Source organism: Micromesistius poutassou (assembly GCF_964030765.1).
Source record: "Micromesistius poutassou genome assembly, chromosome: 5".
NCBI classification, from domain to species: domain Eukaryota; kingdom Metazoa; phylum Chordata; class Actinopteri; order Gadiformes; family Gadidae; genus Micromesistius; species Micromesistius poutassou.
Genome location: NC_140275.1, coordinates 3,084,806 through 3,106,035, shown reverse-complemented (window position 1 = coordinate 3,106,035; position 21,230 = coordinate 3,084,806). Strand labels below are relative to the sequence as shown.

General features: G+C 49.6%; 2 protein-coding genes across 4 annotated transcripts in view; both read left to right on the top strand.

Annotated features, from left to right (window-relative positions):
• Nucleotides 1–1,033: 1,033 nt before the first annotated feature.
• Nucleotides 1,034–15,543, top strand: vps37ba (VPS37B subunit of ESCRT-I a). Its single transcript, XM_084468342.1, has 4 exons — nt 1,034–1,185; nt 5,342–5,513; nt 12,054–12,136; nt 12,678–15,543. Exons 1-4 carry the CDS (start codon nt 1,081–1,083, stop codon nt 13,182–13,184), a joined length of 867 nt encoding a protein of 288 aa, XP_084324468.1. The 5' UTR covers nt 1,034–1,080; the 3' UTR covers nt 13,185–15,543.
• Nucleotides 15,544–16,066: 523 nt separating this feature from the next.
• Nucleotides 16,067–21,230, top strand: part of LOC311342774 (serine/threonine-protein phosphatase 2B catalytic subunit gamma isoform-like) — a 30,950-nt gene continuing 25,786 nt past the window's right edge. For all 3 annotated transcript variants that reach the window (XM_084467598.1, XM_084467597.1, XM_084467596.1), the window contains exon 1: nt 16,067–16,941. In XM_084467598.1, coding sequence (XP_084323724.1) covers nt 16,875–16,941 — 67 coding nt within the window. In that variant the 5' untranslated portion in view covers nt 16,067–16,874. The remainder of the gene's footprint in view (nt 16,942–21,230) is intronic.

The following is a 21,230-nucleotide window of genomic DNA, read 5'->3' as shown; positions in this document are numbered from 1 at the left end:
GCAGAGGTCCGGAGGGAGGAGTGGACATAAGTTGTGTAATGCTACTTTAATGGTGCATGAGTGGTGTTAAAGTGCATTGTGTAGGGAACCAGATTGTACACTTATGTTTTCAGACACTATTAAAAGGGGCTTGGCGATCGAGAGAACATTTCTCTTGGAGCGATAGGAAGATGACGTTAGATTTGTGGGGAATGGTTATGTTTGGTTTGACTTGAAGGATCGGAGATCTAAAAAGGGGATTTTAGTCGGCCAGTAAATGATGCTAGATTGGACTGATGCTACTGACAATGATGCACCATAATGATGATAGCTGCTGAATGTATGCATTTATTTATTATTTATTATATCACATTTATATAAATACCCCCACAAAAAAAAGAAAAAAGAAAGAATTTGCGGGCATTTTAAACATGTTTCTATGTGCTACAGTGAGAGAACATATTTTGACATGAAACAACTGCAGCCTTTTTTTAACCGAACGAACCCCACTCCCTCTCCCACCACGGTGTGTCTGTGCACAGGGAGAGGCGGGACCTGCGGAGAAGTAGAATTCCCCGTCCCGTCCCTCTCCCCCGCCCGCCCACCTTCACCTTCATGGTGCTGAGCGCTTCCTTCTCACAGACGGGTGGTTTGGGAACAAAGGGTGTCGCCGCCAGCAAACGTTTCTTTCTTCTCACTTTCTTCTTCTTACAGATATTAACCAAAACCGAACGATTTTAATCGTCGTTGTGATGAATGTAAATGAGTGAACATTACTATTTAATGAATAAAGATTCGATAAGCTTAGTTTATATTCGACTCTTCATTGCAATGGACGGCAAAAACAAGACAAAGCGTTAAAAATACTCCCGAGACGGAATGCGTTCACCTCTTAACTTTAACCATGGAGCGCATTCCTGTCTGTCCGTGCGCGCGCATGCATGCATGTCCATGTGCGTGACGTCAGGGCCCCAAACAGCCCTCCTCCAATCCAGAGCTCGGAGGAGCTTCCGGTGGAGGAAGCTGGGTCAGCTGTCACTGTCGGGAGGACGCGAAGGGGAGCAGTCGACGGAGGAGCCAGCGCCGCGCCACGGCCTCACCATGACCACTTTCACCCCCAAACTCAGCGCCTACACGATGACCCAGCTCAACGAGCTGCTGGAGGACGACGAAAAGCTCAGCCACATAGTGCAGGAAATGGACGAGGTACGAGCTTTGTCTGTGTCTGTGTGTGTGTGTGTGTGTGTATGTGCGCGCGTCTCCGTGTGTGTGTGTGTCTCTCTCTCTCACCCTTTGTTGTGTTTTCGTGACGCTCTCCAGGAGCTCCTCCGCACATTGAAACATTAGTACAGTACATTTGTTAGTTGTTTTATTTTAACTCCTGTTTTATTGTAACCTGAAGGGGAAGAAAAAGCGAAGCCCTTATCTCAAGTTAGCAGCTCCTTACTTCTCTGTAGTGTGCGACATTTTGTCCCTCAGGAGTTCAGTTCCACATAAACTACATTAACTCTTGAATGCAACAACTCGTGTTGTGTAAAAGCCTGGTTCTGGTTCTAGGTGGACTGGAGAGCTTCATGGTCAGATCCTCCAGAATACTGTTGGTTTAAACTTTAGCAGTTCGCTCTGCTACCCCCCGACGCTAGGCCTTCTGTTTGGCCTGTTTTAAATAATGTGGTTTTAACTTTTAAAACGTGTCTCCTGAATACACTCCGTGTGTGTGATCTTGAATACACTCCGTGTATGTGCTGCGTAATGTACTGATGTCAATGCACCTGTTTAGTTACTGTAGGCAGAACGTGAACTGATGGAATTCGTTTATTTGTGTGAAATGGTTTCGACCACAACATGATGTGGATCTCCGCCTACATCCATCCGGTATATAAGCAGTATATAAGCAGTACATACAGACTCACTTAAACTGTCTATAGTCTAATCAGTAGTGTGCTGGGTTAGGTATCGTTTCCCCATAATCTGTACCTATGGAGGACGAGGTGGGTCTCCTGTTATCAGCTCTCTGTCCTTGGTGGAAGGAGGGATTTTTTTTTCCACCGTGCCAATAAACCAGTCACTGCTTGTTCTCCATCACAGGCTGTAAAGCAATTCCTTAAAGAGACACGGGTTCTCCATCAAAGCCCCGCTTAACCGTTTGATGGCTTCAGTTCTCTTAACTCTCTAACTGACTGATAAATGAGGAACATCATCACACTGCTGCTGCGGTGGCTTTGGTCGCCTCGCAGCAGAAATGAGAAGTTGCTGTCTCCCCTCAGGGTTATAAAGCGAGCCTCAGCTGCCTCTTAATGATTTGTATCCTAGGACAACAATTTGCATGTGCAACACAACCAGCCATGGGAGTTGCCTTAGACAGGCCTCCACGTGTGTGTGTGTGTGTGTGTGTGTGTGTGTGTGTGTGTGTGTGTGTGTGTGTGTGAGACTGTGTTAGACTGCACATATAAGGACGCAATAACAGATATTCACACGTTAATGGTACAAATATCAGTATTGTTTGCTTGTGCGTGCACAGGGTGAGACCTGCTGTTGTGGGTGCTTCCCCAGCCTGGTGTTGTGTGGATGCAGGGTGTCAGACGCCCTCCATTGTCCACGTCCCGTCTGTTTAACGAGGGCCCGTTGAGAGCATCGCTCTGGGTCAGACTCACTAGAGGCAAGACTTCTGGTTTAGCATCGCAGGAGTGGTTTAGCTCTGAATAGATTGATTTATGTTTACAATCGTGAGTACTTTGGTTGACTATGAACATATTAATAACAATGTTACTAAATCACTTTTAATCGTCATCCATCAACCAAGAAGTCGTTGCCTTTGCTCCTCTATAAAAGGTTGCTTACGATAACAATAATTATCATGTACTAATTATTATTATTATATGTCGACGGGACATTTTGGGAAAGCAGGACGGATTCGTTGACGGCGTGACGCAGCGTTTTCAGGTGTTGTTTGGGGCGTGGGAGCACCTCTCTCTGGGAGGTGCACCGCCCGGGCGATATCTCAGTCATATCCAAACACGTTAACACGGCGGGAACAAAGGCCCTCGGCCGAGTCATCGGCTGAAACCGGAGAGGCCTGTGAGCGGGCTGGCAGGAACGGCGATCCACTCCTCAGATACTGACACAAGCGGCCCTTTCAGAGCGGCCTTGTGTCACTGATCACAACAAACCGGGAATATGGCGACGAACAGACAAATGCAGAGCTGCCTGTGAAGGAATGCAGACCGATGTTGCGTCGTCCCTGGGAAGCCAGGCTGCTACTTTATTTATGTTATGTCATGATTTATGACGGCATGTGCTGTAAGGTGGAGTGACAGAAGGGACATATTGGGAGTGGCCATTGTCTTTTTAACCACCATGTGCTCATTATTTTCTTTTCTATCCGGGGGCTTAGTGGGGATGCCAGACATGTGGAGGTCTGATCTCAGGACAGTCCTTTCCACCACCCGACCCACATTCAGCCCCATTTCTACAGATTTGAATTGTGAGGTCCACGCTGTTGATCCCCGCCGGGGTCTGACTCTGATGCCTCTTGATGTTTGGCGTCTTGCTCAAGAGCACTGTGGCGTTGGTTGGTGAGGGAACTCGGCAGAGACCATCTTTCTGCCATGTGGCGTCCCACGCTGAACTGAATTCAGTCGTGCCTCGGTTTCTGCTGTAACCTAATGAACGCGGTGGTTGTGGTTAGCACACAGGAAGCACAGAACCTATTAAAAAACAGTGGCCCATCTCAGGGTGTTGTTGCTTGTTGAATTGGTTGTGAGAACCTTCGCTTGCACAGAGAAGGTTGTCCAATGCGTTCTTTCCAGATCTACATCAGACCTGGCACTGGCCCACGTTTCCCTGGTGATGTTGTTGTTTTTGTTGGCTGTTGGTTTAGGGAGTGAGTGACTGGTAAACATCTCCACCCAGCACCGGGCAAACAGCGATGGCTTGACTCTGTCAGAACAAGCCTGAGCAGCCAGTGTTATCTAAAGGTTGTCTGTTTGTCTGTTCTCGGGCCATCCCACTGAATGAGTAACGCACTTCTCACAGACGATAGGTTGTTCTCACCGGTGCAGTGGTGCTGGGATAATGTTAAGGCCATCCGTTGTCAATTATTGTCCACCTCCTTTTGAAACAAGACTGCGTCTGTTTTTGGGTTCTTTGTGTTGTCGAGAGTTCTGCCGCTCATGTATTTATAGACCGGTCCTACTGTATTGTTGCCCATGACCTCCATCACTGAATTACACTTTAAAACCAGTTTGGTGGGTTTTAAAGTGTCACATGAATTGAATGAATACTCAATGTGCAATCTCACGTAGGACTGATTCCGTTTCAGTCACTCGTCATAGCCCTTTATTGCCTGGCTGCTGCGGTGGGGCGTGACACGGTGACAATATTGAAGGGCAAGATGTTGAGGCTGATTTACTGCAATGAAGTTGACATCACGTTTACATTTACTCGTTGGCTCACTGCTAAATGACAATACCACAATGCTGATCACCAGTTCGGGGCCAGCTTGTTAGTATTTGTATATATTATATTATAATAAATGACATCCCTGCATGATGATCTTAAATGACCAGGAGATTGGCCTCATTCCTCAGCCGTGAAGCCCAGGTTAAAGGGGAAGTAAGGTCTACCGTTCTCTGTAAAACATCAACAACATTAAACTAATGAATCATTCACCCAAATACCTTTTAGACGGTTGGTTATTTTTATACATTCTTTCAGTTTCCTCCATGTAGAAAACAGCTGGAGGCCATTTTGTAGCCCTTGATTAAATTTGTTTTTGAATTTGGATAATGACCATGACCTGCAGGATTGTCAACGGCTACGCGTTCTTACTTGTTCGTCTTACTGTTGCCAATTCCTCCCATGAGAAAACCCTTACAAAACGATGGCAACGTGTCCCAGTCTGGTGTCTCCACCTCATTTACATTTAGACACTTTTATGGACGTGCAGGTGGACTCAGAGATGGGTTATCAAGGACGGGCTAGGTCAGGGAGCGGACCTTGGGCGGTGTGTGGCTCAAGAGGTAGCGTGGGTTGGCTGGTACCCAGAAGATTGCTAGTATGATCCCCGGCTCCTCCTAGCCAGAGTGTCGAGGTGTCCTTGAGCAAGACACCTCACCCTAACTGCACCTGACAAGCTGGCTGTCGCCTTGCACGGTGGACTCCGCCATCCGTCGGTGTATGAATGAGTGAATGTAAGGCAATATTGTAAAGCGTTAGAAAAGCGCTGAATAAATGCAGTCCATTTACTATTTACCATGTACTTTGCGATCAAAGTCAGAACTGTTCAGCTGTGGTCTCACTCCCCCCCCCCCCCCCCCAGCTCGTTGACGTCGCCCCCCCTCCTTCTGTGTTTGTTCCTCAGATGCAGGGCGTCCAGCAGAGCAAAGACACGACGCTGGCCAGCAACCGGAACCTGGCAGAGCTGAACCTGGCCCTGCAGCCCCAGCTGGAGCAGAGGAAGGAGAAGCTGTCCTCGCACTACAGCTCCCTGCAGGAGAGCTTCGAGACCTACCAGTTCCGCAAGTCCACCCTAGGTAGGCCAACGCTTGACTAAAGTGGGGCGGCTTCTGTTGGAAAACCGTGATCTTCATGATGCTCCCCATGAAGCTCCCCATGATGCTCCCCTGAGCCGCTGACACTCTGACACTCTTATCAACATTACTCCTTTTTTTACACCAACTCATAAAAAACATTAAAAGAAACATTAAAAAAACAGTTTATTTATTGTTTGTTTCATATGTTTTGATTGTCTCACTATGTTTGGGACAGGGTCGCATGAAATGGCCTTTTTTAACCCGAGGCTGGTAGAGTGAGAGGGTGGTAGCAGAGCAGGAAACCAGAGCTCCGATTTGTTTGACCTAAACAATCAGAAGGGCCAACTGTGTGTTCTACGACAATAACAAACAAACCCGAGCTAACATCTACACAACATGTTTGCGCGCTGGCACACACTAGCAGAGGCAGAACCACGGGGAGAGGCCGACGGCTCCACAGGCCTTTGGTTCGCTGTCCATCTTCGGAAGACTAAACTCGAGCCGAGCGGTAGATCACTAAACCTTCAAGACAAAACAAAACCGTGCCCGTTGTGCAACCAAAACCCTTGATTGTCACATGCTGTGTTGTGTGTTTGACTGGGAAGTTTCCAGCCTCTAATCATGACTAGTGAAACATTGCTCAACCTTATCTCGCCCTCATGCGTCGGTCTTGTTCTCCTGTTTGTCCTGTCGTTCAGACCGGTTTCTCCACTCTGGGTTCCCGGTTAAACTGAGCGGCCAGCCGTTGATGACTAACTGTGTGTGTGTTCTTAATAATTACATAATAGTTGCTGAGCCTCTCAGTTAAAAGTTAGTTAGTTGTTAACAACTAATGCTGTGTGACGTCTTACTACTGTTCAACTGATTAAGAAGAAAGTTCCACTTTGCTTTCTTCTTGTTGCAGTGATCCATGTTTAGGCTTTGAAGTCTGTTTCTCTCTCTCATCTCGTATTTGCCTATCAATCTACTATATACACTTTGTATTCCTTAATGTTGGCTTCAAAGTTTTCTTTTTGTTTTGCCCAACTTTTAAGATATAGCTAGCCCTTCATAAAGCACTTTAACATTACAATGAATTGACGATAGAAAATGCTGTCGCTTGTATGGGCACCTAGGGAACAGGCTATTTATGTCAACCGGGTGTCAAATATTAAGCATACCTCGTGTACTGTACATGTGAGGTATTTATTACTGAATTCTACAGAAAATATGTCAATAGCTCGTACCGTACAGCCGTTTTATGTTTCCTGTTTTTAACGTGAGAACAAACCTGTTGTGTGAATATTGTAACCGTAATTACTGTTTAATTACTGTTATGAGCATCTAGTTATTGTTGGCTTGTGTCTCTCTGGTGTGGCCATATTGGTCCTGGATTTGTCAACCCACTTTTTTCGTGATTATGACTTTAGCTTTATGGCCATTTTTATTTTAGTATCAACCTTTTATGTAACCAGGTGAATCGTTGACGTGGCTCTGTGAATTGTTATGCATAATGACAGCAGGAATGCTAGCTAGTGAACTATTAACAGAGAGACCAGAGAAACGGAGAGAGGAAGGAAGTTCGAGACGAGGCCCAGTGGAGGGTAGGTGTTGGACATAGGAGAAGGACGGCTGAGCACACTGCACCCCACCATCCATGTTTTAATTGTAGCTATTTATGCCCTGTTCTGGGGTCCCGCTGTCTGTCTTCAGGGAGCGGGTGGTAGTGAGTAGCTCCGTTCTATTTTTAACGTGCAGTTTGTTTTTAAAGGCAGCATGGACCAGATAAGACTTTATCGGAAGATTGAAGTCTGGTGACTACTTGTGCTGAAATGGTACATATATATATATATATATAAAAAGCAGACAATAGGAAAGTGGAGTCAGTTTAATAACCGTTTGTGTACATGTCCGGCTTTATACAAGCACAATGTACACTTCTAGTTGAGTTCATAAATGGGACCTTTCCAAAATACACAATCACACCCCATGCTGCGAGTCAAGACACCTTGCACACATATTTACCCACACAAGGCCAACATTTTGCATTAAGCCATAAAAAAAATTGTGTTGTTGGCGTGTTGCCTCAGCGCTTTAAGTTTCACTTCACACGCATCCAGCCAGTGTTTGTGGTGTCCTTTGACTGGAGCGATGGCTTTTGTCAAATGTAGGTTACCCCCCTCCCTCCTCCATGCCCCTATCTGCTGCCCTAGTTGTAGATCTGCTGTGAACGGAAGCATACGTGCAGCTGGAGCGGGGTCGCCTTGTGATGGCTGGCGGGATGACCACCCGGACCTGCCACGTGTAGCGCGGTTCAACTGTGTACGTCCTTTATGGCAGTGGTTATGTACCCTAGGGGTACTTTGGAGTACTGCAGGGGGCAGGAAATAAAAATTAAATTTTAAAAGTTAGACAAAAGAAAATCCTGAAAAAATGGACTAGTGTTTGAAACGTACATCTGATAACAAGGAGAAGGGAGCATAATCACTTAATTGTGAATATTTGCACCCTTTCAATGTTCATGTTTACACTGCTAATTAGAACGCACAGAATTTATGTAAAAAAAAAAAGAAAATCTCCCAAATGTTTGGGAGAAATGTATGTTTTGTGTCGGTGAAGGGGGTACTCAGCTGAAAAAAAACTTAGGAGGTACACTAGTAGAAAAAGGTTGAGAACCACTACTTTATGCTATACAACCCATGTGCTTCACACTCCCATACTGACCCCTTGAACCTTCCGGCATGTGTTCTTTACCCCTCTCAATATAACGTTGGCATCGCGTCAGTGGAGAGATATTATCGTTTTTTCCACGGGCAGTAATCTCCCTGTTGTGATCTGATTAAGCTGTTGGCCACACAGCGGAACGGGGGTTCAACGTTTCTAATACTATTATTACAATAGCTGACAATTGTAGCAATACCCATGCAAAAGTTCCCGATGGTGGGTAGCTTGCAGACGGCGGTTATCTTGACGAATTGTGGCTAGCCTTATGTTTGGCTACTAGCGCTTTGGATGACGGCTAACCTTATGGGTGGCAGCTAGCTTAACAGGTGGTGGCTAGCTTTAAAAACAGCTGCTAGCGCTACAAATGGTGGATAGCTTTAACAATGGTGAGAGCTGGCATTAGCGATGGTAGCCAAAATAAGGATGTTGGGCGCTAGCAGTACAGATGGCATTTCACCACTGGGGCTAACGGCACAGATGGCATGAGACCACTGGAGTTAGTGGTACTGATGGCATGGCACCACGGTATAGATGGCATTACCACTGGAGCTGGCGGTACCACTGGAGCTAGTGATACCGATGGCAGTGCCACTGGATTTAGCAGTACCACTGGAGCTTGGGTTGCATGCTTTGGGAGACTACTACGGGGGTTGTGGACTGTGGCAATATCATTGCCGGTGCTAATGTTACGAATGGCGGCCATTGTTACTGATGGCTTTGTCATTACATTGAGTCCATCACTGCTCTCACCTCTGCTCCCTCTCGTGGTTGGTCAACAGTGAGTCACCACCAGTGCCGGTTTCTTATTTGACCGTTCTGTAAAGCCGCGGAGTCCAAGGGATGGTGGGGGTGACCCCCTGCCCACCCACCGACCTCCCCACCCCGTCCCACACTGAGGAGGAGAGCCCACACTGGGCCTTTGTTGCGGGACCATCCTCCCATTTTCCTCGCTGGGGATGAGTGAAGGCCGAATACACATACACACACAGACCGACACAGACACTCTGAAAGGACACCGGCGTGGATCCATATCCAAAATGGGCCGTCTTGTGATCCGTGAGCAGAGAATGGTGTGTGTTCTCTGCTCTGGGCTGGAGGGGTGTGATCTTTACCCAGGGATTAACTTTGCGAGTCTCTTTGTCTGGGTTGTGTGTGTGTGTGTGTGTGTCTGTGTGTGTGTTTCTGTGTGTTTTTGTGGCGGAGCTGCTGCCACTCCAGTGCCTGTGTGACTCCACACAGGCGTTGAATAAAGAGCAATGGACTTCAGAGCCGCCATCTCCCCTCCCGTCCTCAAGTTCCCCTCGCCGTGTGTGTGTGTGTGTGTGTGTGTGTGTGTGTGTGTGTGTGTGTGTGTGTGTGTGTGTGTGTGTGTGTGTGTGTGTGTGTGTGTGTGTGTGTGTGTGTGTGTGTGTGTGTGTGTGTGTGTGTGTGTGTGTGTGGTTTGAGCGGCACAGATCCGCCCATCGTAACCACGGTGACCGTGAGGCAGTTGTATTGCGCCACCATTTCAGATTAATTATTCATTTTTTAAATTATTCTGGGTTTTTTTGTGTTGCAGTTCATTCTCTACTTGTGAACAATAAAACACATCCAAGGCGGGCTGTTATTCAAAGGCAAATAATCGTTTTGAAATCATAAATGATTTGACCTATCCTGTAAATGAAAAAATAATTGGCACACTATTGAATCTAATATTCATAATGAAAAAAAAAGTATATGAAGATTTGATCATGGCTGGCCTAATCTAATCTAACCTGTTCCTCTGCATGACAAATGAACGAAGCCCTTCTCTGCTATTGTATAAATAGCCCATCCATCTCGCTCTGTCACTAGGAAACCCACATATCAGTACGAGTTATTCTACATGCGGGGCCTGCCAGCAGATCTAGAGTGTCTCTATCAGCCTGGCCAGCCCCATCTGTGAGGCCTGATCCAGGCCTGACGTCACCCCGCAGGGAACGGCTCGCTAGATTAAGTCTCTCTTTTATCTGACCACGTACCGGAGCCCACGAGCTCCCTGGCTATAAGGCTACCTGCGCCTGCACCACTCAGGCTCCTGGCTGCGTCTCCTACATTTACATTCAGGGCATTTAGCAGGCGCTTTTATCCAAAGCGACTTACGATAAGAACATTTGTCAGAAGAAAGGGAAACAATATATCGCTGTCGGCACAGTAAGGATGTTCATAGAACCAAGTGCAAAGCACTAACAATCACTAGGTTAACCCCGTATAAAACAAAGATACTAGCTAGGATAAGATGCTACATGATGCGAGGTACTATTTTTAAGTGCAAGGACATACAACATACAATAAGTGCATAAGGGGGGTGTGGGGGGGGGGGGGGGGGTAAGAGGGGGAGGCTATGCAGGGTCTAGCTGAACTAGTCTCCTCCAATGTCTCCCTGTTTTTCTCACCCTGCCTTCTGTGTGACCCTCCTGTCGGCTTTTAACTTTCAGCCTTCATCTAACCAGAAAGGTTTTTAGTAATGGAAGCAGAAACAGTCTGATCTTCAGAAAACAGGACACGGTTACACAATCAAACTGTCCGGCCACATAAATACTGGCTCAGTGGAGCCTTTCTCAAAGCCAGCAAGTATAAACTCTTCTTCGTTTTGATTATGAAGGAGCCAGTAGAAGCACTTCATTGATCTCTTGGTGGGGGCTGCAGAAGGAAGGACTGAGTAGATAAAATGTGCATCCCAAGATCCAAATGTCATCATGACTCATGTGTCCTCATATGAACTGTGAGGCCTGGTTTGGTTTATGTTAATAATGTGCACCATTTGTGTGTCGTTTCTCAAACGTGAGACGTAGACTCTTTGTATTTTCTAAATCTGTTAAAACTTGGGTGAATCCCCACGGCGATGTGTGAATTCAGCCAAGTAGAGGCGTCTGCATACCTCTCCAGTAGCCCTTTTATCTCTGCTGAATCCCAAACCCAGCTCCGGTCGGTTTATCAATACAAGCTAAACCCTCAAGGCCCTTTCCAGAGAGAGTCCTCGTTTGGTTCACTCCACACGGCGACCGCGCCTCAGCGAACAGGCTTCCTTTGTGACTGCTGCTCAGAGCTACCGCACACTTTGGGTAGACACCATGCATCAGGATTGCAGACGGGCGAGCCACAAGTGTTCAACAGGCTCGGCTTTCTTTCAGTCGCACGCCATAGACGCAGCCGTCAGAAAAGCAGAACCGTTGCGCCCACACCTCCCCAATGTTTGTATTAGTATGTATGAAATGAACAACGGCTACTTTTTTTTTCTGTCTTATGTAGAGATGTTCCGATACCAGTTTTTTACTTTCAGATATGATTCTGATTCCTGAATTTGAGTATCGGCCGATACCGAGTAGATACCGATACAGCATCTAGCATTGTAACTATTGATAGCACTTTTGAAGAGTTCTCTAATGATACACACTATACATCCATGTACAGCCATGTATAGTCGGTTCACTTACTGTCAACAAAATATTTTTTCAGAACTAGATCATTTACATATATAATCTTTAAATATGATGATTTGTATTCTTGTAGTCAAGTGTCCATGCATCCATGTTTTTCTGACATGGTAGCTCGAACGCACGTAGTTCGGAGATGACACGCTTCCCATTCCGACTTCCCACCTCCGACCGTTAATGAAAGCAGCACAACACCGCAGTGTTTGTGATGTTCTTTGCCTTTGTAGCAAATGAGTCACGTGATGGTATCAGATCGGCGCATACACTTGCGTACTCGCCGATACCCGATACATTTTAGGCAGTATCAGAGAAACTCCCGATACTGGTATCGTTATCGGAACAACTACGTTAACATGGCTGCTCTCCTGCTTCTCCTCCTCAGACCACACATCTGGAAACACGTCCCTGGACACCCTGCTGGCGCTGCTGCAGGCCGAGGGAGCCAAGATTGAGGAGGAGACGGAGGTAAGCCGCCCCTCGTGGGGCCTCGCCTCCAGCCTGGCCCGCGGCCGTCCCCCAGGGGGACCCTCACCGGCCTCTCACTGGCTTATCTAGTGCTGCCATCGCTAGGACGCTAATCTCGGCGGCAAAGGTTGCGTACCATTCCCGCCATGGCGGTTCCATGGCAACCGAGGACTCATTACTCCTGTGTTAATGAATCTCCTTGTTCATCACAATAACATGGCCTCTCCATCTCTTGTCTGCCTCCCTCCCTCTCTCCCATGTTTCTTTTTCTCTGCGTCTGCCTCTTTCTCTCTCCATGTTTCTCCTTCTGAATTTCTCTCCTGCGCTCACTCTCTCCCCCGGTCTCTCCTTCTCTCTCTCTCTCTCTCTCTCTCTCTCTCTCTCTCTCTCTCTCTCTCTCATCTCTCTCTCTCTCTCTCTCTCTCTCTCTCTCTCTCTCTCTCTCTCTCTCTCTCTCTCTCTCTCTCTCTCTCTCTCTCTCTCTCGTTCGTCCCTCCTTCTAATTCTAACCCTCTCCCCCTGTCGTCTCGTGTTCCGGCAGAACATGGCGGACTCCTTCCTGGACGGCGACGTCACCCTGGACACGTTCATCGACGCCTACCAGAGCAACAGGAAGCTGGCCCACCTGCGGCGCGTGAAGATCGAGAAGCTGCAGGAGATGGTGCTCACCGGCCAGCGGCTGCCCCAGGCGCCGGCCGCCAGCTCGGCTCTGTCGTCGGGGGCGATGCCCATGGCCCTCCAGGCCGAGGCCTCCGCCAACCACCACTCCCCCATGGCCCAGCCCCGGAGGAAACCCCCCCAGCCGCCCTCCAGCCCCGGGCCGGCTCCGCCCGCGACCGTCGCCGCTGCCCCGCCCGCCCAGCCTCCCGTCTTCTACGCCGCCTCGCCCTACCCCCCCATCCCGCCCCGCTCCGGCCAGCAGTTCCCCAACATCCCCGCCGGCTACCCCAGCCACTACCTGTCCCAGTACCCGGCCCAGTACGCGCCCGCCCTGCCCCAGAGGCCCCAGGGCCGCCTGGCCCACCAGCCCGGCTTCATCATGCAGTAAGGGCCCTGCTGGGGGAGGGGCCTGGGGTCAGCCGGGCGGACCCCCTCCACCTGTACTCCTCTGGGATCAGTTTCTTGTGTTGCGCCGTGCCTCCTCGCACGAACCCCCGCGGCGCACAGACGCTGAGAAAACCAAAACACGGAGCGAGCGAGCGCGGTGCCGCGGCGGGTCGGGACACACCCAGTCCAAAATAATCTGTTAATTTTTCGCTGTGGATTCTTTTTGTCTGTGCACTCCTGTCCCAGACACTCCTGTCCTGTTGGGGGTGGAAAACTACAACGCCCAGCGAAGAGAAACCCCACGCGACTGGCCGGGCCGGAACCCGCTGGCCTGTACCCCCCCCCCCTGCCCCCCCCTGAGGTGATTAAGGGCTTGTAGTCTGCGCCCCCACCACTCCAGAGCCATCTCCTCCTCAGCACCTTTTGGTCCTCCTACGGTGGCCTCGGGCCCGGCCGCCCCGCGTGGACACTAGTTTATCTCCGGCGTCTCCTTCCCTTGTCTCCTTTCCTACACGGAGGCAGGGCGCGGACCGGAGAACTAACGTTGTTATTATGCAGAATGGAGCTGTTAGAGTGCGCCGCTAGCTGACCGGTGATTCACATGCAAGCAGAGAGACCTGACATACTGTGCGACTTCTAGGTTCTCGTTCATTCCCAAGGATACGCTCGGAAAAATACCAATCCATAGGGTAGATAGGAATATTTATCCCATTTAAACGCTATTATAATGTGTGTACTAATGGTGTTTTGTTAATCACTGGTATAGACTGAATATCATTGTTTAGGTGCAGCGCCTTCTTCAAAGTACAGGCTGGGCGGTTTGTCAAGGGAAACGCATTTCACCGTGGTTGGAGTAGAGGGCCTTTCGGCGGTATGATGATCTTATGTCAATTTTTATTTTAAACAGAAAATCCCTAAATGAAGGATTTGTGTATAGCCATAGAGAACATCTCCCTTGTGTGTGTGTGATGCAACACCTGAGCCGAGAGGGTGTTTACATCCTCCGTCTGCGACGTGTGAAGTTTTGCCAACGTGTGTAAGACCACCTGCATTAGGAACTTGTCAGCAGAGCACAGGCTAGTGTCCTTGGCTGAATATGCATTGTTTGATTTTCAGAAGTGGTGGTTATTCTGTGCCATGTCTGTCCATAAGGAGAACATCCACAGGGGGCTTCATAACTGCTGTTCTAAACACAACCAGACCAATTTGAGTTTAATAACACTCCATGTCACACGCACACACACACTGTTCAAGAACCAAGAGTGCCTACTTGAACTGATGATGTGGAATATAATCTCGAGGAGAACCGGCATTTATAGCTGAATACACTCCTTGGTTCTCCCATATGCTGGTCTGTGACCTCAGGACCCAATCCTCTGACCCGATGTCATCTGGCACTGCGAGCAGAAGTGCCCTTAGACCTAGTGCTCCCCCCCCCCCCCTCCAACCCAACCCAACCCCAGAGACCAGTACCTGGCATGGAACTGTCTCTTATGCACCCTCTGTGTCTCTCTCTATCACTCTCTCACTCTGTCCCTCCATCTCTGTATCTCTCTGTCTCACTTTCTGTCTCTCTATCCACCACTCTCTTTATCGCTCTGTCTCTCACTCTGTCTCTATCAATCACTCCATCTGTCAATCACTCTTGTCTCTCTCTATCCCTCTCAATCTGTCTCTCTTTCGTGCCATCTCTCTGTCTCCCTCTCCGTCTTTATCTCCGTCTCGCTGTCCCTCCCTCCCTCCGTCTCGTCACGTCTCTATCTCTCTCTCTCTCTCTCTCTCGCTCTCTCGCTGTCAGAGTATCAGAGTTGATCCTCGCTGACGGCAGAGCGTCGTGCCGGAGCAACATGGCGGCCGGCTGCGTGCCCAGCAAGGTCACGGTACGCTAACCTCCTTTCTGCTCCGTACGGTGGCTCGGCCGGTGGCGTGCACCCTGGTGCACGGCTGCAGAGTCAGGGAGGAAAGGAAACAGATGATGATGATGATGATGATGATGATGACACTCTGTAGTCTGGCTGGGGATGTGTCATATCGACGAGGACTGGAACAGGAATACTTTGAGTCGTCGCTTGTGAGCGTTTGCAGAATTGATAGATGCTACGGTAAAAATGTTTCAAGGAACCAGCATTTCTAACAACTAACATTAATAATCGTTGTGTGCATGGCCTTTGCTATTTTAATTGTGAAGATCCCTCTTTGAGTAGTTATTGTTCATTTTTATTTGTGTGTTTGTTGAGCGTCGGAAGCGACCGTCTTGTATCCATAGTTTTATATGTGGTTGGTGAACCTGTCATTCTGTTTATGTAGGTATTTACTTTCAAGGATATTTTCAAATTCAATAAATCAAGTTTTTTTGTATACATTATTTCAACCTTTTTATGTTCTCTGAGAACACGCACACGCACTGTTATGATCTCACAAAAGCCACAAATCGTTTATTTTGCAGATCGATAAAAAGTTCATCTTCTGCGTGGTGAAGCAGTGGTTAGAGATGGAACCAGCTCCACCTAGCGGCCACCCAGTGCTACTGTTATCTGTCAGTCAGGAACCTGTAAAAAAAAAAAATAACAACGACATATGCACATATGTGTGTGTGTGACACAATGTCACTTCCCCCATAATCAACTATAACTATAACTAACCAGTCTGTATTAGCAATCATCGATATGGTAAACCCATTACGCCCTTCTCAGCCCCCCCCCCCCCCCCCCCCCCCCCCCCCCCCCCATCGGTGTCACTTTTCCATGGCTACGTCACAGCGGAGCCTCCATGCAGTGTTGCCAGATTGGGCGGGAAATCTGTCAACACTGGCAGCCCAATCTGGCAACGCCGCCTCCATGTTGTAGGAAACCCCGGCTGCGCGTGCGCGGTCAGATTAGCCCGTTAATCCCGGGGGCTCGCGGCGAGGAGGAGGAAGACCAGCGGCAGCAGCATCATCCTGATCATCATCATCGTCACCACGCCAGCAACTCTCCATCGTCGGGCTCACATGAGGAGGAAGGGCGGCAGCGAGGCGGTCGTAGTTCACCACAGCTCTCTGTTTTTAACCACTGGTCTGTGGGGTTAGCATGCTAGGCTACCTAGCCACCGGGCTAACTAGCTGAAACGGAGGAATCCGATTAGCGGCGGCTGACGGGGCTGTAATACCCCGGGGCGAAGAGCTACACTTGGGACCTTTTTTGTATACGTCTCCTTTTATTTGATTTGTGTGCCTTGGTTTGTGGTGTCACGTTGTCGTGAGCCGAGCAGCTAACGGGCTGTCAGGGTCTCCGTAGCGTAGCGCCTATAGTCTGCCAGGCTGCTGCTGCCGAGAGTCGGGAGGGCGAAGTGTCGGAGCGGCAGTCTCCTCAGAGACCTCCGAGATACCGGAGACCTCCGAGATCTCCTCAGTGATCAGTCTCCTCATCAACGCCCCCCCGTCGGCCCGCCGTCAGCACGGAGCCCCCCGTCCCCCGGTCCCGTCTCCCCGCAGACTAGACCCCCCCCCCCACGTTCTGGATCCGCCTTCAGGCTAGACCCCCACGTTCTGGATCCGTCTTGAGTCTAGACCCCCACGTTCTGGATCCGCCTTCAGTCTAGACCCCCACGTTCTGGATCCGTCTTCAGACTAAGACCCCCGCGTTCTGGATCCGTCTTGTGACTAGAGACCCCCACCTTCTGGACTAGGAACCATTGCCCGCAGCGAGGCGTCATGTCGGGGAAAGATAAGGACAAGGATAAACCCGAGAAGCAGTCCACCACGGAGCGGCTCGTCAAAGGTGGGTGTCATGGGAGGGGTGGCGTGCAGCCATCGTCCGAGGGGGTCTTCATGGACATGCATGCATTACGAGTTTTGTGGAGACCACCTGTGGCTCATGCGATTGATGCCCGTCCTTTTTTAAACATGGGTTTCGAACAAAGTGTCCGCGTTTGACTGGGCGTCTTTGACGTGCGTTTTAATTGCGTGGTCAAATTCTGAAGGAGATGATGAGGGGGGTCTGGGTGGTCCTCAATCTGGGGGCGTCCAGTTAATACTGATTATTGATTATTGAATACTGAGCATTGAGCCTTGAACCCCGTCAAGATACATGTTGAGCGGTACCAACATCTGTACACCGAAAATACAAAACACGAATGTGTTGTATAATGTGTTATAGGTATTCCAAATGTCTCACTTTGTTCCCGTTATTTGGGGTCGTAGTCAAGTTGAAATGCCTATTCCCTTAAAACGCCATTCCGGTTAATAATAATAATTAGCAATTTCAAAATTTGGCCAAAGCTACGTGTGCGGATTTTCTATGTGTCCCCCAACAACGCTGCCGATAGGCCAGCAGCGGTTGTAGTAATTAGCCGGGCAGGGTAGATTCCCGCACACACGGGGGTTTGTTATGACCCAGCGGGACGTGTTGTCAGGGCGGGCCGCCCCCGGCCGAGCCAAGAACCCCCGGGGAGCGGCGTCACCTCGGGCCAACCCCCGCCCGCAGCCCCGTCTCTCTGGAAGGGCAGGGTAGTACTGTGAGCGCACAGGGCCCGTCCGAGCCAGAGGGAGGGTGGAGAAAGAACTAAAGAGAGGGAGACCAGTGCCAGGGGATAGGAATGCTAAAGTGTGGGCCAGTAGTGAGCTTGGTGTGAGTTAATTGCGGAAAGAATCAACCCGGTGACGTCACGCACGAGGAGTTGAGAGCGAGGTGGTGTTGGTGGTAGTGAAGAGGAGAAGGTGGAAGAGGAGGAGGTGGTGGGTGGGTGGGTTGGTTGGACTGGGATGCAGGAGTAGACATCCCAGTATCACTAGCTGGGTAATTAAGGAGGCCAGCTCCGATGCTGTCCCCAATGCTTTCTCACAATAAACTAGAACAACAAATGCCAGAGCTACAGCCTCTCTGTGCACAGCCAGAACAAATCTGCCGGTGGTGTGTTTTTTAAGGGTGCCATCATTGGTTCATATCCAGCCTGTCATGCTTACGCCCGTGGTGTATGTCGGCCGGTTGATGTGAATTGAACTTGAACGCCTCCGTGTGTGTACACACACACACACACACACATCGCGGCCCAACGGAGCTCCAGAAATACACAGACTGAACCCAGTGGGGAACGTCTACTGCAGCCCCGCATGAGATGGAGGTACGGAGACGACCAATCAGGCCCGACCTGCTCTGTTAGGCCAGGAGGAGGAGGAGGAGGGGGAGGCAGGGTCGCCAGCATCACCCGGTGATAATGAGGACACTGTGAAGTGGACCTCGTGGTTGATCTGGCTTCATTCAGCGCCAACCAGCCCCATCTTTGTAATTCAATCCCCTCTATTGTGTGGGTTTGGATACAATAGGAAATGGATTCTAGACGCTTGCTCATATCATTATCTGAAACATTAGCATCCGCCCGCCGCAGAACGCCGGAGCGTGGACGTCCTTTTGTTTTCTTTGCCGTGTTTGTTGTGGCGCCAGGCCTGTGTCGGTGGTGATGGGATATCACGGCCTCACCCCCCCCCCCCCCAGTATCTTATTAAAGCGGTTTTAAAAACCCACGTGCCAACTTCATCATGATTGGCTGGCGAGAGAGCGGAGACGGTTTCATCAGAGTGGTTTTACATAACCAGTGTCACCGCCACCACCGCAGCCATCACTGACGGAGTCTTGATGTCTGTAGGTGTGCAGAGACACGGAGCCAGGCAACTGTCACATGTTGTGTTTTATGCTGTCTTTTAACACAACTCTAAATCAGGTCCATTCCCCTGAGTGGATAGAGTGGTTAGCCTGTGTGTGTGTGGTGTGTAAGCCCATACACACTCCCTTGGGCATTATCGGCAGGTAAATTCAGGTGCAATTTGTTGGCTGTTTTTCAGTTCTACCGTTATGGGTCAGGCTGTAAGCATGACGAATCCAGCTTCTGCAAACAGGTATCCACCGACGCTGAAGCCATGAGCGGATGTCTTCTCCCAGGTTCTCCCCATCTCTTCCCCCATCAGCGGCAGTCCAAGGCAGTCCTAAGGCCAGGCTAGGTTTTTACATAAATAGTGTGTGAAGATGAAAGCTGAAGCTAACAGAGGCTTTGTCTAATCTGTTCTTAAGGCCGGTACCTCAGCTTACAGTCAGCTTGGAGACCGCGTCTCATAGGTCTGGGAGCACTTACCGTTTATTTATACCCCCCTCCTGCAAGCATGACAGCTTGTTCTGATCATAAAGTGGCCAGCCCGGAGCCCGACTCCGCTCTCCATCCCCGCGACACTCCAACCAGGCGCAGGTTGTGTTGTAACGAACCCATCGCCGTCCCCCACACCGCCACTCCTGTGTGTGTGTGTGTGTGTGTGTGTGTGTGTGTGTGTGTGTGTGTGTGTGTGTGTGTGTGTGTGTGTGTGTGTGTGTGTGCGTGTGCGCAGCCAGGGTTTGATTTGAACAGAGCTGAGGGGTTTCAAATCTAGGTCCGTCCTTCAAGCACCGTGTCATTCGAACCAGAGTGGTGTGTGTGTGTAGTGCTGCCATCTTGACAGTACACACACTGTGTGGTTAGGAATATTGGTTTAAATAAATATGTCTGAAGGATAAAGGTTTCACCAGCCATCTGCACTCTGCGAGAGACTGCAAGTTTATGAAAGGCCTTTTGATATTGGCTGCCAGTCATTGAAATCAATCCTATTTATTAGTTTTCATACGGCTAGATTTAAGACCTGCGTGACTTCTATCACCACCCTCAACAATGAAAACGTCACAGGGGGGTGAGCCAGGATGTGTGATTTATTATTCTTTATCGTCCTGGCCATAGAACCATTCTGCCCTTATCAATATTTATTGGAACTTTTACAAATCATTCTATATAGCCTTGCAATCAAGAAGGGGTCATGGGGGCCATACCACAGAAACAGGGGCCCCAGAACCTGTCTGGTGTTTGCTGACATAATTTGCTCAGAAATGCTTTTCTCTGCCTCTCAGTTCTGGTTAGTTCAGATAGCGTAGAGACCGGGGCTCTGGGTGTGATGGCCGCTGTCCACAGTCAGACTAGACATCCTTGGACAGAGCTGCTCCCTAATGCCGTGCGTCTGATTTCTCTGGATAGGTCGAGGTTGAGATGGCAGCGTCTGCTGAATGGCTAAACAGCAAAATAGTTTGTTTACTCCTTTGCCTCGGGCCCGAGCCTTCCCGTGTCTAACTAGCACATCAATCAGCTGTTGGGGAACGTGAGCGAATGCACCCTCCACACACTAGGTAAACGCAACGCCAAGGTACTGCGCCTTTCTAGCTCTCCTCCACACGCTCACAGGCGACGGCTAAGACAAAGCGCTGGAAGGAAGCGCGTAAGGCTACTCTGCAATCAGACATCTTGTTGCTGATTGGCAACACACCTACACTAAAGCTCATTAGCGCCCCGTTCTCACACACTGTACGCTCTTCATTTGGCCTGTGGGTTTTGACAGCTTTCCCGGGAACTCGGCTCTCCTCCTCTGCTCTTGTTCGGCTCTTTAAGTGTTGCTTATCAGACAAGCGGCCCTGATCTCTGCTTGAGATGCAGCCGTTTCAAATGGCATTTTCAGGGCACAGGTTAGCCTAGATTTGCTAGCAATCGAAAGCCCCCGCGAGTAGCTGTCAGTCACGCGAGTGGCTTCAAACAAGAACGAGAACGAGAACGGGGACTGGTGTTCTCTAGGGGCGGCTGTGTGCCGGTTTAGGATGCAGCCGTGTGTGAGAGAGTGTGAGAGCTGTATTTTTACCAGCATGCAGCGTTTGAAGCGTGGAGCGCTGTGGCCTAATAAACACATATCTCCCAGTCACTGTGATGCGTTAATGTGGCGTCTGCTAATCGGTTGTGTGTGGAGGAGCTGGCGCCGCAGCGTCCATGTCTCTGACTGAGCCCTAGAAGAAGCCCTGTCCTTGGAACAGAACGCCGTGGTCCTGCTGCTCAGTGATCCGTGTGAGGTGTCGATGCAGATGTGCTCTGTGCTGCGTAGTAACACTTCACGTAGAGAATCACAAACGCTGTCTCTTGTCGTCATTCCCCTCGCTCGCGGTTGTGTCAGCGCCTCTTCCACGCAACGTCTGATCTCTGTATCTTCCCGTCTGGGCGCCTTTCAGATTGGGAT

What these genes read in the sequence shown, in the direction of transcription:
- vps37ba (XM_084468342.1), top strand. Translation starts at nt 1,081, where the DNA reads ATGACCACTTTCACCCCCAAACTCAGCGCCTACACGATGACCCAGCTC. An exon ending in TAGTGCAGGAAATGGACGAG is followed by an intron (nt 1,186 to 5,341) that starts GTACGAGCTTTG and finishes TTTGTTCCTCAG; the next exon opens with ATGCAGGGCGTCCAGCAGAG. An exon ending in GTTCCGCAAGTCCACCCTAG is followed by an intron (nt 5,514 to 12,053) that starts GTAGGCCAACGC and finishes TCTCCTCCTCAG; the next exon opens with ACCACACATCTGGAAACACG.